General features: G+C 35.5%; 1 protein-coding gene across 3 annotated transcripts in view; it reads right to left on the reverse strand.

Moving 5' to 3' along the window:
• The window catches only part of WASL (WASP like actin nucleation promoting factor), an 81,452-nt gene that overhangs the window by 22,341 nt on the left and 39,600 nt on the right, over nt 1–19,511 (reverse strand). For all 3 annotated transcript variants that reach the window (XM_070788081.1, XM_070788080.1, XM_019959014.2), the window contains exons 2-5: nt 16,951–17,085; nt 14,264–14,350; nt 12,573–12,669; nt 9,192–9,215 (exon numbers count right to left, since the gene is read on the reverse strand). In XM_070788081.1, the coding sequence (XP_070644182.1) occupies nt 9,192–9,215; nt 12,573–12,669; nt 14,264–14,350; nt 16,951–17,085 (343 nt within the window). The remainder of the gene's footprint in view (nt 1–9,191; nt 9,216–12,572; nt 12,670–14,263; nt 14,351–16,950; nt 17,086–19,511) is intronic.

The raw sequence follows: 19,511 nt of genomic DNA on the forward strand, positions 1-19,511 counted from the left end.
AAATCACATGTTAATTTTTATAAATAATAAATTTCAAAAATTCTTAAACTGCAGAAGTCTATAACAAATTCTTAAATTAGCATAGATACATTATTTCAAAGAAAACTATTTTTATAATACTAAATCTCATAAAGTACAATGAATTTTCAACAAGAATTTAAATTTATCTGACCCAATAAATTTTGACTATTACAAGCTTCACATCCAACACATTATTCATTAATAAAGTGGCATACATTACATAAGAAGAATAAAAGAAAAGAAGCATCTTTGTTTTAAATCTAGTAAAGAAATCTAGTTTTACTTCTTTATTTCAACTTTATTAGTCTATGAGGAAAAAAATGCTTATATAATTATTATTATCATTTTTTCCAAAACAGTAATATTTAAGTCTAGTAGCATCTTTCTCATTACTATACATATACTTTGGCTATCAGAAGTATATAGCTCAAAAATTTAAGACACAAAAATTCTTAAAACATTCCATCTTCCACAAGAATCAACAGCAAAAAGACCTTAGGCATTTTCAGGTATTATTAACAGCATCTCCAGAAGTGACACTAAATGTAGCACAAAAAATTTTGTTTTATAATTCATAAAAGTACTCTTGCTCTTAAAGGTATGAAAGTCTGAATGAAACAAATTCATCTTAAAAATTCCTTTAAAAATTAAACTGAAGGGCAACACATGTTCCTCAGAGATTCCATTTAAATGTATGATTCTCTTAATGTATGACAAAACTTCCTATTAGACCAAACTCCTCTGAGATGATCATAGTAATGACAATTTTAAAAACGTTGTATAAAATATAATCACTATTATGCAGAGAAAGAGTTAACAGAGTAGGCCTAAGACTGCTATCTTTAGAAAGGCCTGCTTGCAAGGCTGGCCCTTAGCTGGCATCTAAGGATCTAGGATTTTAAGAGGGTTCTTATTCCCTGATAAGATGGGCTCATTGTGTCTCAACTATTAGTACTATCAGTATGTTTTATGCTGATACCTGCTTTCCTTCTGTGAGTCTAGAATCTTGGTATGTACTAGACAGAAGATGCCCACATGACTAGCCCCCAGTAAACCCCAGGCACTGAGTTTCTCCTTAACACATCTCATGTGTGTTGCAACAACTCATTGCTAGAGAAATTAAGCACATTCCCTGTGACCAATGACAGAAAACTCTTGGAAGATTGTGTGTGGTTCCCCTCAGACTTAATCCCACGTGTTTTCCCTTTTTTTTTTGTTGTTTTTGCTTTGTATTTTTTCACTGTAAGAGATCTTTACTATATGCTCAGTCTTGTGAGTCCTTCTAGTGAATCACCAACTGGAGGGGTGGTGTATGGAATCTCCAACACAACCATAGAATGGCAGATAGAAACTCTAAGAAATTATAGGCTAATGTATCCTGAGTGATCACTAAATGCCAACTTGACAATAGTTCTTCAATTATCCTGAAAACCTCAAAGGCAACCTATTCATAAACATTGTCTGAAAAAAAACACTTATCTCCATGGGAAACTATATATAACTAATTTTTTCTCCCTCAACTCTACTATTGAAGATGAAATACAGTAAAAATAAAATTATAAACGCCATCTGCCAATTTATCAGACAAATAATTTGTACACAACTAAAAGATATACACAATTCAGCTATTTTCCCTTAATATTCAAAGTCATTAAGTACAGTATGTAAATGTCTAAAAGTTCTATTTATAGTTTCATACAAAATTCTGTAGGAAATTGCTCATATTGGCAAGAAGTAAAAATTCTTCTTGGAAAAAAATGGAAGCTAGTGAAAAATATGGATAAAACCATTAAAAGCTGATTTAGCATCAAGGAATAATCTGACAATAATTGGACCAAAAATTAAAGGTTAGTTAAGCAATATAGGAAGTTTATTAAATAGGAGATAAAGAACTAGATTTTCAAATTTGTTCAGATTCAAGATTTGAGTTCACTGTAGTTTCCAAAAAAGGGACTTATTAAAAATAATGAGAATTCAAATGTTAAAGGGTTGAACTGGAGTCATACTAGTATCTTCATAGACTTATCTAGTGCTCACTTTTTACTTCTCATTCTTCTCTTTCTGTTTTCTCTCCTCTTACAATTTATCATTACTCATCATTATTAGCAACACCATTCAAAGAAGATGCTGCAAATTATTACTCTCCTATCTTTATACTTAATAACATTTAAGAACCCCCTTAATCATTTCACGGAGAAGGCAATGGCACCCCACTCCAGTACTCTTGCCTGGAAAATCTCATGGACGGAGGAGGCTGGTGGGCTGCAGTCCATGGGGTCGCACAGAGTCGGACACGACTGAAGTGACTTAGCAGCAGCAGCAATCATTTCATTACAAGGGACCGGAATGCAAAAGTAGGAAGTCAAGAAACACCTGGAGTAACAGGCAAATTTTGCCTTGGAGTACAGAATGAAGCAGGGCAAAGGCTCATAGAGTTTTGCCAAGAGAACGCACTGGTCATGGCAAACACCCTCTTCCAACAACACAAGAGAAGACTCTACACGCAGACATCACCAATGGCCAACACCAAAATCAGACTGAGTATATTCTTTGCAGTCAAAGATGGAGAAGCTCTATACAGTCAGCAAAAACAAGACCGGGAGCTGACTGTGGCTCAGATCATGAACTCCTTATTGCCAAATTCAGACAAATTGAAGAAAAGTGGGGAAAACAACTAGACCATTCAGGTATGACCTAAATCAAATCCCTTATAATTATACAGTGGAAGTCAGAAATAGATTTAAGGAACTAGATCTGATAGATAGAGTGCCTGATGAACTATGCACGGAGGTTCGTGACATTATAGGAGACAGGGATCAAGACCATCTTCAAGAAAAAGAAATGCAAAAAAGCAAAATGGCTGTTTGAGGAGGCCTTAAAAGAGCTGTGAATAGAAGAGACACTAAAAGCAAAAGAGAAAAGAAGATATACCCATTTAATGTGGAGTTCCAGAGAATAGCAAGGAGAGATAAGAAAGCCTTCCTCAATGATCAGTGGAAAGAAACAGAGGGAAAATAGAATGGGAAAGACTAGAGATCTCTTCAAGAAAATTAGAGATACCAAGGGAACATTTCATGCAAAGATAGGCTCAATAAAGGACAGAAATGGTAGGGACCTAACAGAAGATATTAAGAAGAGGTGGCAAGAATACACAGAAGAAGTATACAAAAAAGGTCTTCATAACCCAGATAATCACAGTGTCATCACTCACCTAGAGCCAGACATCCTGGAAGGTGAAGTCAAGTGGGCCTTAGGAAGTATCACTATGAACAAAGCTAGTGGAGGTGATGGAATTCCAGTTGAGCTATTTCAAATTCTAAATGATGACACTGTGAAAGTGCTGCACTCAATATGTTAGCAAATTTGAAAAACTCAGCAGTGGCCACAGCACTGGAAAAGGTCAGTTTTCATTCCAATCCCAAAGAATGGCAATGCCAAAGAATGCTCAAACTACTGCACAATTGCACTCATCTCATACGCTAGTAAAGAAATGCTCAAAATTCTGCAAGCCAGGCTTCAGCAATACATGAACCATGCACTTCCAGACGTTCAAGCTGGTTTTAGAAAAGGCAGAGGAACCAGAGACCAAATTGCTAACATCTGCTGGATCATCAAAACAGCAAGAGAGTTCCAGAAAAACAGCGATTTCTATTTTATTGACTATGCCAAAGCCTTTGACTATGTGAATCACAATAAACTGTGGAAAATTCTGAAAGAGATGGGAATACCAGACCACCTGACCTGCCTCCTGAGAAATCTATATGCAGGTCAGGAAGCAACAGTTAGAACTGGACATGGAACAACAGACTAGTTTCAAGTAGGAAAAGGAGTATGTCAAGGCTGTATATTGTCACCCTGCTTATTTAACTCATATGCAGAGTACATCATGAGAAATGCTGGGCTGGAAGAAGCACAAGTTGGAATCATGATTGCTGGGAGAAATATCAATAACCTCAGATATGCAGATGACACCACCCTATAGCAGAAAGGGAAGAAGAACTAAAGAGTCTCTTGATGAAAGCGAAAGAGGAGAGTGAAAAAGTTGGCTTAAAGCTCAACATTCAGAAAACTAAGATCATGGCATCCAGTCCCATCACTTCATGGCAAATAGATGGGGAAACAGTGGACACAGTGGCTGACTTTATTTTTTGGGCTCCAAAATCACTGCAGATAGTGATTGCAGCCATGAAATTAAAAGACGCTTACTCCTTGGAAAGAAAGTTATGACCTACCCAGACAGCATATTAAAAAGCAGAGACATTACTTTGCCAACAAAGGTCCGTCTAGTCAAGGCTATGGTTTTTCCAGTGGTCATGTATGGATGTGAGAGTTGGACTATAAAGAAAGCTGAGTGCCGAAGAATTGATGCTTTTGATCTGTGATGTTGGAGAAGACTCTTGAGAGTCCCTTGGACTGCAAGGAGATCCAAGCAGTCCATCCTAAAGGAGATCAGTCCTGGGTGTTCATTGGAAGGACTGATGTTGAAGCTGAAACTCCAGTACTTTGGCCACGTGATGCGAAGAGCTGACTCATTTGTAAACACCGTGATGCTAGGAAAGATAGAGGGCAGGAGAAGAAGGGGACGACAGAGGATGAGATGGTTGCATGGCATCACTGACTCAAGGGACATGAGTTTGGGTAAACTCCGGGAGTTGGTTTTGGACAGGGAGGCCTGGCTTGCTGTGGTCCATGGGGTCACAAAGAGTCGGACACGACTGAGTGACTGAACTGAACTGAAGTCAGTTTGAGGTATATCAGAGTTAGATACTCTCTTTATGCTGTCATCCTTCCTGAAATAGGTGTGTCCAAAAAGCAATAATAAAGGAATAACCAGATTCTCCATTATAAAACAACAGAAATTTGGGAATTCCCTGGTGTTTCAGTGGTAAGGACTCTGCACTTCACTGCATGAGCACTGGGTTCAATCCTGGTTGGGGAACTAAGATCCCACAAGTTGTGTGGTGCAGCCGGAAAAACAAAACAAAAATTTAACGATTATAATTAATTTTAGGAAAAATAAAAATATTTTGATGTTACTTTAGTTTATATAAAAGTAACCTATTATCCTAAGAATATCCTAAATGGTATAAAGTTGGTAAAGTTAACAGTTTAAATTATTCAAGCTAGTAAATTCTTTTCTGGGAAATAATAAAGTTAAGATTCTTGTAAGCCTGATTTACAACTCACTGGAGAAAATGACTCAGCCATCTCTGAAGAAAGTCAAGGATGAAAAGGACAGGAATGAAATATAATTGATATTCAGAATAAATACCAAAGTTTCCCCTCCTCACCCTCCTCCAAAATCAGGTGTGGATATATTGTTATGCATCTACCAAGCAGTTCATAAAGCTGTGCCATTAGCTACTTACTTATTTCACAGAAACTTCATCAGTATTGGTTAAAACACTACTTAATTAAGTCTATATAGAAAAATTCAGATTTTAGAGACCTATTAAAAAAACTGGTATAAGCTGGGAAATTAGCTAGTTTTTCAAAATCTTTCATTTTATAGACAAAAACTAAGGACAGTGTCATCACCAACAGAATGATACTCAGATGTGTTCTTTCTATAATAAAGAACAAAACAAACAAAAAACAACAATTAACGACAGGAAGAGGCAGGTGACCTGTCTAAAGTCACACAGTCAGTGACAAAGGGAAAGGTAAACTCTGCTGTCTTGGTGTCTAGTCCACTACTCTATTAACTAGAGTACCTTTTACACAACAGTTAAATGCCAAGACTGATCAACAGCACTAACTTTACAATAAGTATATTTTATGTCTTTACCAATTTATCAGTTCTCTTAGTTTGTGGTCCAACTGTTACAAGAAATGGTTATGAGTTTCAAAATTTAGAAAAAAGGGCTTTTTACACATTCAAGAGACTAAGTGTTTGGCAATTTTTGTTGGCAGCATTTACTTTACAGTTTGAAGATGTTAGGAAATAAATTTAAAATAATGTTCTAAAGCCTAATTAAATAGTTAAAAGTGACAGACTAAAAAATTAATAACTTGTATATAGTACAGAATCATTTTTAAAATAAAGTTTATGAAAGATATGGTAACAGAAATAAATCATTTCTAGTAAACTTTACTTATTCCATTTCTGAAATTACATTCATCCTAAGAACATGTATTACGTAAATACATAATGAAGGGGGGCTGTTTCCCTTCTTTTTCAAAAAGCAGTTATGACAAATTACCTTCTTCTGATGAACGACAACTGTCAGAGAAAAGGTTTTTTAATATTCTCACTCAACAGCATTTCTAGTTAAATTTAAAACTAAAAGAACAAACTAAACTCTTCCGCTTAATTACATAAAAAGCAGAGAGCTCTCACCAAGGTAAAATAGTTGAGAAACAGGTGGCCTAGTGACCTCTGATGTCAAGCAGTCATAAAGCTGAGAACAAATCATTGGAAAGTGTCTGAGTTAAAAGGTGAGGTTGACCAATAAAGAAAAAAAAAAAGTGTATGGATTAGGAGTTAATGAGGAAAACACATGTCCTAATTGTACTTTAGGGCAGGAATACATGTTACTTCTACATAAAGTGTCTTTTTTACAGTTACAATTTGAAAAGGTCGGCTAGACTGATCGAAATGAGGATTGGGACAAAGCCCCTGCATGGACTCTGCAAGGCAGTTAAAAGTATCCATCGCCACCTAGTGGCAGCGCAGCAAATGCAGAAAAGCAATAGGCCACATTCCTGAGTCCTCTCTCCACCATGGGGAGAACAAGGCAAGCAACTGCACTGCAGGGAAAAATATGAAAATTTCTATTAATAATTGTACGTGTATCTTATAAATAAATAAGTATGCAAATATTGGCAACACATGCTGTATAATTTTTTAACAATACCATTTTAAAATTTTCTGTTTATTTAATGAAAAAAGTTTGGGACCACTGTGCCAAAAGGTTAAAACTTTATATTTTAAGATTTTAAAACAAGAACCATTTCAGAGAAAGAAACTAAATTTAATTATGAGTATTTCTTACTAGAGATAATAAAGTTATAAAACATCATTGTCACATAAAGAATATCCAAATTCAAACCATTGTGGATTAGGTGCCTCTTCAAAAACATATTTTATATGTATTAATTAAATTACAGAAATCAAAAAGTACTTACATCCTTAACTTTAATTATGTTATTTGTACAACATCTACACTTTATAATCTCAGATTACTTTCCCTAAAGATGCTAACACTAGGAAGCCTTCCACACTGCTACTTAATATATGCTCACAGAAGGCCAAATAGTTTAATAAATTAAAAGAGGAGATTGAAATATTGAGCACACAAGTGGAAAAACTTCTAATGCTACATTAAAGGTTCACAGATGCAAGATTTCTGGCTCAGCTGCTCTGCTTCCCTTGTTTCTGTGACATACTAGCTGCACACCTCAAGGCATGTTACGTACCCTCTCTAGGTCTCAGTTTTTCCTTCAAAACTATCCTGATGTAGCACAGTGGTTACAGCACAGTGGTTACGGGGCCAGGCTCTGGAGCTGCAACACTTGAGACTGAATCTTGCTCCACTTTCCTAGTTCTGTGACCCTGAGCAAGTCACCTATCGTGCCAGTCTTCTCACCTACATCAGGGATAATATAGCAGCTACTTCAATTGGTTTCTGGACAGTGCCTGGCAGGTAGCAAATGACCATTAAAGGGTAGCTGTGAGTATGATCACTGTCACTGTCTTCATCATGGTAACTAGTATTAAGCACCATGCTAAACACTTTGATTACTTTATTTATCCCCAAGCAGTCCTGTTACAGGACTAAGTATTAAAAATTTCCATTCAAAGAGAAAGTCAAAGTATACAATGCTTGGCACATATTAAGTACTATTGAAGGTAGTCAAGTTTTTAAAAAAATTCTAATAAGGTAAATAATCCAAAATTTAATACAGCAATGTCTGGTTCATGTTATTATATCACAAAAACAAATTTAAGGACAAAATCAGAAAGTAATATGTTGGTTTAAAAGAAACAAAAACCAACCACCACCAACAGTTGTCATATATTAAGAACTCTGTACTATATTAAATGTTTCCCTGAATAATCATCCTATATTCTGATGAGATAATTGAGATGCCTTTGAAAAAGCAGCAGCTATATTCCCCACTATAACAAAGGCTCCTGGAACAACAGTTCTTTACTATCATAGGATCAGGGATCCCATTTCAATGTGATGAAAGCCATGGATCCCCTCTCCCCAGAGAAAAGAACATGTATACAACATTTAGCACAAAACTTCAGCCAGAGTTTATGGGACCCAGGATGAAACTCTGCACAAAAGATCTAGGACCTTGTCTTTTATATCTTAGTATCCTGTTTTTATTCTTTAGTATAAATACATATATTTTAAATAAATGAATCTGTATTATTTCAGTTACTAATACTTCAATCCACATTACTTCATTATCAAATTAAAGAGGATTATGTGCAGCTACTATGTGTTCTAAACACATCAGCACAGTAAGCACAGCTACTATTTATTTAAACATACCAGAATAGTTAAGTGTTCATTCTGAAAGGGGCTAGTTTCACATTCCCATTGCAAAATAATCTTTTGAAATAAGAAAAAAAAGAAACATGAGAGCAGGAAATGAAGAGATATGATAGATAACATTTACTGTTTTTTTTAAGGAAAACATTAAGACCAGTTTGTATAATTTTTGAACTTAAATCAACTGTACATAAGGAATTAAGATGTAATAATGAACGGCAGCCTTTGTTGTCTTCCCTCATCCTAGAAAAAAGCCAAAGAATAGTACATTTCTAAGTCCCCACCTATTATTTATTTTAAAATAAGAACACAATATACTACAGTATTTAATCATACATATTAAATAGTAGGTATTAATGTGTATGATGGGGCTTTCCAGGTGGCGCTAGTGATAAAGAACCTGGCTGCCAATGCCCGAGATGTAAGAGACTTGGGTTCAGTCCCTCGGTCGGAAGATCCCCTGGAGAAGGAAATGGCAACCCACTCCAGTTTTCTTGCCTGGAAAATCCCATGGACAGAGGAGCCTGGCGGCCTACAGTCCATAGGGTTGCACAGAGTCGGGCATGACTGAAGCAACTGAGCACAATGTCTATGATACTTGTTTCTACAAGGATTAAATTACAACCTAAAATTTTTTTGATCAATAATTATTGAAGAGCTTACCATTTGGGGGGTCTCGTCTTTTCTCTGTTAGGAAATAAATTGAAAGAATATTATTAGACATATGTAATACAAAAACCAACATAAAAAATTAACTCATCTAAACTGTCTTACTCTTATAAGTGGTTAATAAGAGTTTCTCTGAGGAACTGACATTTGGGCACCATTTGAATAAAGCAAGAGAAGGAACATATTTAAAGGCCCTCAGGAGAGAACAGCATAAAGGCAAAACCATAATACTGGACTGCAGTGAACCAAAGAAGAGTGGAAGGAGAGAAGTCAGAAGGGAAACCAGGGAACTGGAGCATGTAGGATCCCACAAGACATGGGTTAAGGAATATAGACTGTATTTCATATATGATAGGAAGCTCTTACAAGGTTTTGAATACAAATGGCATGATCTAATCTGTTTTTAAAAGTTCTGCCTGGTTATTATGTGGAAAAGAGAGAGTAAGGGGCATACAGTGACAGCAGAGGGACAAGTGAGAGCGTTAGGTAGTCCAGATGACAAACGACGGTGGCTTGGATTAGGGTGGTAGCAACAGAAGTGAGAAACAGACTCAAGACACGTTTTTGAAGGCAGAGACAATAGGACTCACTGATAGGGTTTATGAAGAACCTCTGTGAGCCAGAGTGACAAGGTAGAGCCAATGCCTTTTACTGGGACAGGGAAGACCAGGAGAGTAGGAGCAGGTCTAAATCAGGTTGGGGAGCCTGGATTAAGTGTTCTGTTCATACATATAAGTTTGAAGGCTATTCTGACACACAACTGGAGCACACAAGTCTGAAGGTCAGGAATGAGGTCAAAGGGGGTAGATAAAATGTTGGGAGTCAGCAGCAAATAGTATTTAAAGCTATGGGACTGAATGAGAGCATAAAGCTAATGAAAACACCTATAGATGCCTAAGCATGGGGGCAGACAGAAATAACACTGAAAAACTATAGCCAACTAAGGAGGAGTAATACCGAGAGAACTGCTATTAACCTGTTGCATTCATACTCATAGTCTTGCATTCATACTAGGTTTGACACAATTTTCCTTTCATGAAAGTTCAAAAGTGGTTGAAGAATTTCCAACAAACACAATTTCCACAGACTTTTGTAATACAAAATTTTCCAAAATCATATTTCCAAAATATTCCAAATTTTCCAAATACCATAAATAAAAATATAATAAAATATTTAGTTTCTAAACAGTCACAATCCTAAAATTAATAGGATTTAATTGAGGGGCAATTTGAAAATCCTGGCAATGGGAAATACAAATGGATTACTCCATCCGGTGGTCTGATGAAGTAATTTTCTGAAACATTTGATATAAGCACATCCTGTGTCCATGAATGTCAAATCTCTAGTTTCTAAGGTGATGTTACATCTGCATCCAGAGAGGAAATACTTCTTAAACTGGTGGTGACACAAACATGGAAATATGCTGAGATAATGTAAAGTTCAGAGTATAAGTTCTAAAATGCAATTACTTAGAATATAACACTACCCTGGCTTGAGTACCATGTTAAGAAAAAAAGAGATCTTTGGTTGAACTAAAAATGAAAGCGAATGGTGTAAAGTGTTTACTAGAAACATTAGCAGAATAGTGTTTAATCATATCAGGGGAAGTTTTTAGTATCACAGTACTAGTCATACCATGGTTGGAGTACTACATTCAAACCTGAACATCATATTTGAAGCAGGACCATTTTCTAAATGTGGATCATTTGAAGAAGATATAAAAATCTATAGTGCATTCAGAGCACAATATACAGACAGTGAGTCTATAAATTATATTATGTGAGGAATAACAAAATGGAAGTGCTTAAGCTAAAGAAGTGAAGGCCTAAGGAGGGCACGGTAGGTAGATGGCTTCCAAATTAAAACTGGCTGATTATTTGTTGCTCCAAAAGTTGGTCCCCATGCATCTAAGTTAAAGAGAGGCGAGGCTGAAGGCTGACTTAGCATGACAGGATGCCCAGTGATAAATCAGCTGTCTCCCATGTGGGTTTCCATCTTTCTGCTTCTGAAACACTATGACTAAAAGCTTAAGAACTGCATAAACAGAATTCCTGCACCAGGTGAAAGACACCTTTAGGTGCCCTATCTATTTCAAAGTCAATTATTCCACATGGTAAGAAGTGTTTTAAACTTGTTTTTATATTGAAAATGTCACACAGTTTGACTAAAAGGAGTTCCAGGGAGCCTCTGGCCTAGCACCACAACATGTCACTGAAATAGGAACTGAACCTCAAATTCTTCCACAGAATTAAATTCTTCCACAGCATGGAATCAAGCGGTAAACAACCCTGGCTCCAAAAAGGAGTAAAAAACAATAGGTGCCTAATAATTCTATTCACTCATTACAAAGAGGATATAATAAGATGACAGTGAGGCAACAACTCAGTTCATTTTATTTTCATTTTGCACATTACCTCCTCCTTGGAAACCCATTAAAATAAGTTAACATGTATAAAATGTAACACACGCCTTTATATTCCTGTCCTTTTTCATGATTTATTCCCTCTTACTGGTAAAGCAGATCCTTGAATACAGTGATTTTCAAACTGGGGTAACGTATACTTGGACGTACAAAAAGACTTTTTCAAGGAATATATGAGCATAGCTAGTTTCAAGGGGATCTATTTGCTGGTTGTATCTCCCATAAGCTATTTGTCCTACAAGTGATCTGCTTAAGAAGATGATTCTGGAGAGATTTACCTTTCTCAATCACTCTTTTCCCACTTTACAACAGGAATGCCTGGTAGTTGACTACTGTTGAGTAGTTAGTTCTACATCAATGAATTTAAAGCTCTATATTATCCTGCATCATTTGCTAATATCTTATATATATTAGAGTCTCATGCATTAAACTAAGTTCCTTATGATTTTATAACATACAACATTAGGTACAAAACAGAAAAAGCAATGTTTACAGATCTTGTTTGCAACTTTGCATATCTGCTTCTAGGCTTGCCTAAAGTCTTTGTTCACAAAATATAGAATACTTTTTAAAATGTGAGTTACAAATAATGAAATAAAAATGCAAACATTAAGAGTCAGTGTATGTTAAATATTATCAACGAAAAAGATTACTGGAGTTCTCTAAAAAAAAAAGAAAATCAACCCAATAAAAATAGTCAGTTTTTTAAAGGGAAAATTAGTGACCTGTTTTGTGTAAAGGGCCAGATAGGAATTACTTTAGCCTTTGTGCTTCATAGTGTTTGTCAACTATCCAACTGTGTTGTGGGAGAAAATATAGTCAAGAACAATATGTAAATCAACAAGTATAGTTGTTTTTAATAAAACTTTGTTTACAAAAATAGATGGTAGAACAGATCTGTCCCGTAAGCCACAGCCAGCTCCTGTTTAAAGAAATTTTTTAAAAATGCTTACCAGATTTCCTTTGTCGTCGTCCCAACAAGTCTGTAACTGCTTTTCGGAATTTTTTTGCTTCTTCTTCATTGGCAAAATTAAGAGCAACTTGACAGGTCTGAAATATTTTCAACAGAAAAGGTAAACAACAAAACCTATAAATTTAGCTTTATTTAACAAAAAAGTTAATAACCAACAAAAGTACATTTCTGAAGAAAGCAACCTTACTTTATTAGCACACAAGAACTTAATCACTTGAATAATTTAAGAAGGCAAAAAGCATGGACAAGGTAGAGTAAAAGACTACTATTATGTTACAGTAGACACTCAAATGTTAAACTGATACTTCATCTTCAATAAAAAAAAAAAAAAGTGAACAGAATTTGATCCTTCAATAGAGCTCTGTAAACATTTGGATTTGAAAAGGCAAACACTAGAAACACTGATCAAATGCAGATCAACTCTTTCTTTTTTATGATTTTATTTTGCAGCTTAATTACAGGTATTCACGTACATTATTAAAAGTGTGAGAACACACTTAACATTATAATGGCATTTAGTCCACACTTTTATGTATGTACATATATTTACATACAATGACGAAAAATGTGAAAAATAACAAAGAAAGAAGAAAATACATTTTGAAAAGACAGATATATCATCTAATCCAACCTTTTATTGTAGAAAATCTAGGAAATACAAATATGCAAACAAAGAGTATTAAAGTCACTCAATCTAGTCCTCCCTCAGACAACTCCTGTGAGTATGTAGTACAAAAATCATTTTAACATTGTCCCCCAGTACGTTGCTGTTGTTGTCATTGTTTAGTTGCTAAGTTGTGTCCATCTCTTTTGTGACCCCATGGGCTGCAGCCCTCCAGGTTCCTCTGTCCATGGAATTTCCCAAACAAGAATACTGGAGTGGGTTGCTATTTCCTTCTCCAGGGGATCTGCCCAACCCAGGGGTCGAACCCGCATCTCCTGCAGTGCAGGTGGATTCTTTACCCCTCACCCACCAAAGAAGCCCTGTTCCCAGGTACAGGCAATAAATTTTTAAAATTCTGTTTCCCCTGTCTCACTTTCCCTGGTGACTCAGACAATAAAGAATCTGACTGCAATGCGGGAGAACTGGATTCAATTCCTGAGTCAGGAAGATCCCCTGGAGAAGGAAATGGCTACCCACTCCAGTATTCTTTCCTGGAGAATCCATGGAAAGAGAAGCCTGGTGGGCTACTGTCTATGGGGTTGCAAAGAGTTGGAGAGAAGTGAACAGCTAACACTTCATTTTAGTACTCTTCTAGGCCATGAATTATTCTTTCACAAAATAATTTGTATGGCAATATAATCTTCAATATTTAAAAGTTACCATGGATTAGGGGTTTCATTTTTATAGACAGGAAAACTAAAATTCAGAGAGTTAAACTATTTGTCCAAAATCACACAGACAGGTTAAAACTATATAAGACAGAGAAGATGAAAAAGAAACCTCTTCTACATGCCAAATTACATTTACATTCCTCTCGGAAACCTTTTTTTTCCCTTAAAATCTTAGCCATTGCTTCCTATTAAGCCGTAATATCTGTGACTAGGCTTTTAAAAGTAAAATAACTCCTTATATTTTATACAATGGATTTACACAAAAAGCACATACTTTCCACAGACAAATGTAAACGCAATTACACTAAGCAGGGAAATAAAGGAAATATGACTTACATCTCCAGCAAAGGTATGAAAATATCCTCTAGGACTATTATATACAAAGTTATTGTATAGCTCTTGTTCCCACAATAGTTTCCCATCCTAGAAAAAAACAAAAGTTGAAATAAGAGTCACCAATAAGAAAACCTCTAGGAATAAAAAAGAAAAGGAACAAAAATAAAGGAGATGACTCATATTAGGGCACTGTTTATATTAATAGCCTTTACACACAGAGCACATATATGTACAATACATAAACAACATATCACACAATTTAATAAGTAGCAACAAAACAGTAAATATTGGTTGTTTCTTTCATAAAAATTACATACCAAGTGAGTTGAACTCAGTATGCTAAGATATAATCTTGTTAGCCAAGCATTTCCAAATATATACTTGGTCAAATACATATCTAGAACAATTACTAGATCATCAATGTTAGAAGTGGTAAGATTCTTTTGTACATGCACTGATTATCAAAGCATAGTTCTATCAGCAGTATTTAGAGTGTACATATCAAGTATTACTGGATTTCATTCTTTTTTCCTCAATTCTGTAGACACTGAGAGGGTCAAATATGCCTTCTCTGTACTGTTCATTAACAATCTTTGAATTTCTAACTTTTGCAGAGTGGTCTCCTAATTAATTGATTTATTATTAATAAATTATCATTAATTCTCCAAAATTAATTCTGATTAATTAATTCTCCAAAAGAATTGATGCTTTTGAACTGTGGTGTTAGAGAAGACTCCTGAGAGTCCCATGGGCAGCAAGGAGAACAAACCAGTCCATCCTAAAGGAAATCAGTCCTGAATATTCACTGGAAGGACTGATGCTGAAGCTCCAATACTCTGGCCACCTAATGAAAAGAACTGACTCACTGGAAAAGACCTCGATGCTGGGAAAGATTGAAGGCAGGAGGAGAAGGGGACGACAAAGGATGAGATGGTTGGATGGCAACACTGACTTAATGGACATGAGTTTGAGCAAGCTCTGGGAGTTGGTGATGGATAGGAAAGCCTGGCGTGCTGCAGTCCATGGGGTCACATGACTGAGCAACTGAACTGAACTCCTAATTAAACATTGGTATAAGTACTATCAATCATGAGCAGAAAGAGAATGATGATTGAAGTATACAAGGTTAAACTATGGTTAAGGGATCCATGAGTGACTGTCATATCGATAGCCTTAGTATAAGAAATATAATTAACCTTAATACCAAATGTGGCTAATTGTAAGTATTTAGCAATGGTTACCTATAATTGGAGATGACTGGTTAAGGAAATATAATCACAGCCCTATTCTGAAATGCAAGGTTCCACCTAGACCACCAATTCAAAAATATTTTAAAATGCTGTATACATGTAATGGGGCCTCCCTCATAGCTCAGTTGGTAAAGAATCTGCCTGCAATGCTGGAGACCTGGGTTCAATTCTTGGGTTGGGAAGATCTCCTGGAGAAAGAAATGGCAACCCACTCCAGTATTCTTGCCTGAGAATTCCATGGACAGAGGGGCCTAATGGTCTGCAGTCCACGGGGTCGCACAGAGTTGGACATGATTTAGCAACTAAACCACCACTACACACATTATGACCTTTATAATGGAATCCCCTTCTTCTCAGTGGAGTTCTATGTATATCTGCTTTCTAAATAGTGCTTCTCCTTGCTGATGAGAAATATATCAAAGGACTTAGGAGTGTCTTTTAAACTATGCATGTGTTCCCTACCCCCTAGAATTCGCTGCTATGGTTAAACTCCTGTTAGTAACAGGAGTACACCACATCTCTCAGCTGTCTTGAAGTATGTGAAATGGGTGTTACAAATTACTAATTTACAAAGGGCAGTGACTTAAACTTACTCTCAGGGAAATACTCTGCAACAGACCCAGATGGTCAGTGCACTTTACAAATAAATAAGCCGAAGCCCAGAAAAGTAAAGCAGTTTGATTACACCCTATTTAATCATAAGTACTGTCCAGGAGTTTATAGTTTTTTTTTTTTTTTTTTTGTAACTACAACCCTATTATACTTATTGCCACACATAAATATTAAGTAAGGAGGCTTACCCACAGAAAAGATTTTAAAAGATAAACAGAGACTTCATCTCAGCAAAAAGATGATTTTTACAGTGACTATCAGAGATGAATTCCTGACAAAGGGCATCCAATCTAAGACAAGGTGGATTTACACTTGAGACAGAGGGATACAAAGCTGGGAAAATCTGAATATACCTATGTTGAGAAACAACATAAAATAGGCAGCAAATACATTACTATAGATATTGTATAATACTTTAAATCCAGGCTGCAGTAAATAAGAACATACCAAGCTAAGATACACTTCTGTAGTTCCCTGCAAGAACTATATATGCTAGTCTGTGATGGACAGGATGGAATAAAAAGAGTATCATTAGAAAATAAGAGAATGTGGGCAAAGTCCAAATCCAAAAGAATAAAAAGAGACAAACCAGCAAAACCTTTAATATGTGGACAGATAAAATGGGCAACTATTCACATTTGGCTTAGGGTTTACTGCCAATTTGATCACAATGCCCATGCTTCAATATCTCAAACCAAGCTTCACTCATCTAACATTAAGTATAATTTAAATATTACATAAAGGATAAACAAATCTATACTAAATTACAATTGAGGTAGAAAACCTAATCATCTACACTTTAAGTTAAGGCAAAACAAAACTCACCTTGATATCAAATATTCTTAAAAAATAAGATCTCTGTGGATTGTCCTTAACAAGACAAGCAACACCACTGCACTTCTTTGACCACATACAGTTCCGATCTGCTGCATATAACTGTACCACTGCCGAAGACATGGTCTGCAAAACATCAAATTTATAGCCATTAGATTAAAAATTACACTATGATAACTGAGCCCCTACTAACACCTTGAATGCAAGGAGACTGAACCAGAACCCCCTGCCAACCTGCTCCTAAATTCTGGACCCGAAGAAACAAAAACGTAATAAACATTTATCATTATTTTAAGCTATGTTTTGAACTAATTTCTTATGTAGTAATACATAACTAATACAATAACTATACTAAAAATAATTATTGAAAGTTAATATGCATTGAGGTTTAACATGTATAAGGAATGCGCTCATAAGCACTTTTAAATATAACGCAATTTTTATTACTATTAAAGCTTCATTTTATGCTTAAGAAACCCAAGGTTACAGAGGATACTTTGCCCAATATCACACAGTTGAGTAGCAGAATTGAAATTAGAATCCAGGCAATTTATAACTTCAGATCCTGTATTCTTACTCCCAGTACTATATACTATTTCCCAATAAAATGAAGTGAAAGTTGCTCAGTTGTGGTCAACTCTTTGCAACCCCACGGACTATACAATCCATGGAATTCTCCAGGCCAGAATACTGGAGTGGGTAATCTTTCCCTTCTTCAGGGGACCTGCCCAACCCAGGGATCAAACCCAGATCTCCCACAACTGCAGACAGATCTTTACCAGCCAAGCCACCAGGGAAGCCCATAAAATGAACATCTGAGCAACAAAGTAATAGCTATTAGTAAAGTCTGACTTCTATAAAATAGTTAACCCCTTAAATATAGGTACTAAGATTTATAGGTAATAAGCAAGATTTATGCTTATTAATTACAGTGCTGCTAACTTTGAACATATACTGAAAGATGAATTCTAACATCTCCTTTTTTAAAGATGGTAAAACTGAGGGAAAAAAAGATTTTAAGTGAAGTGCACCTGGCCACACTGCTTGAAAGCTATAATGAAGATATGGAAACGATCTGAGTGACTATTGTTCCAACTCTCCCATTACCCTTTTAGATGCACAGGAAAGGAGTTAATTCATTGTGTACAATGGATACCTTAGAACATGCATTAGGGTTTTGTAGCTACTACCTCCCTCATGACGATATCATGATACAATCGAAACTTTCATTTAATTCTAAATTAAGTTTCCTATATACTACAATTCATGGGGTCGCAAAGAGTCGGACACGACTGAGCGACTGAACTGAACTGATATACTACAATCTAACATGGAACTATTATTCAATTCCAATTTTTGTAAGAGTAATACACCCATTTACAGGTCAGCACTTATAAATCCTCTGAAAACAATAATTTTTTCTGACCCAGAAATCTTACTCCTAAACTAGAAATTAAGGAAATAATATAAAATAAAACTAAAAATTGTATTTTTAATGTAAATAAAAACAAAATATTTATATAAATATAAATTATGTTTTAAAAACAGAAGATATTTAAACAACCACAAATAGGAGACAATTATGACTTGGTACATCAGTTCAATGAACACTGGGCATTGTGAAAAAAAGACAGACTACATTAAGATTTAGAGATGAAACTGTTTTGGGTTACATAACTATGCCTGGGGAATGCCTTCTCTTGATAAGAGAATTTCAAAGACCAATTAATAAACTCAGAAATAAGTGTTCTGCTAGAGATCAAAATTTCAGAAAGACTTTCCCAGGTAACAGTGATTGATGATGTTTTTAACTTTTGCAGACCAAACTCATCTTTATATTTCATAGACAGCCATGAACAGGACACAAAGCAGCAGGAAAAATTCCACAAGAGCCAGTTGAAAAATTACGAAGACAGCTCAGAAACTAGGACACTGGGTTTTAAAAAAGTAGATTGAAGAATGTGGGTGTGCCCTTGGCCTGCTTAGAACATACCAGTGAGCTGTAAGTGTACAGTCTTAACATGACACCTCCACAGGCACTGTGACCCTAAACCCCTAGCATTGAAAATATCAGAAAAAAAGATTTTGTATCTATTAACCAAAGATGTTAAAAATCAAGTTGAAAACTTAAAAAATCAGATGAGAAAACTTGTTTTCCAAGGAAAATTCATATAAATTCCAGCTCTTTTAATATGGTGCTATAAAAATGTGGTTATTTCTAAAAAGAAAAACAATTAGGAATTTAAATACCAAGAAAAAGTCCTAAGAAGCTTCTGACTTTATTATTTAACTAGAAAACAAGAAGTTACAGCTTGCAAAAGAAAAAAAATGTATTATTAAAGAGTTTGAAATTCCGTTATGGAAATTCCCTTGTCAAAGGAACAAACATTAACAGTGCAAAACACTGTCTGGGTGTATATATGGACTTAATAACAATCACAAATACCCCCAAATCTCATTTAAATATTTACATAAATGTAAACCAAAATCTAAGATCTGGCAAACAATTTTATATTCTCTACACAAGTATGGTTGGTGTTATAAACCTTAGT

This window comes from Bos indicus, chromosome 4 (genome assembly GCF_029378745.1).
Source record: "Bos indicus isolate NIAB-ARS_2022 breed Sahiwal x Tharparkar chromosome 4, NIAB-ARS_B.indTharparkar_mat_pri_1.0, whole genome shotgun sequence".
In the NCBI taxonomy this organism is placed as follows: Eukaryota; Metazoa; Chordata; class Mammalia; order Artiodactyla; family Bovidae; genus Bos; species Bos indicus.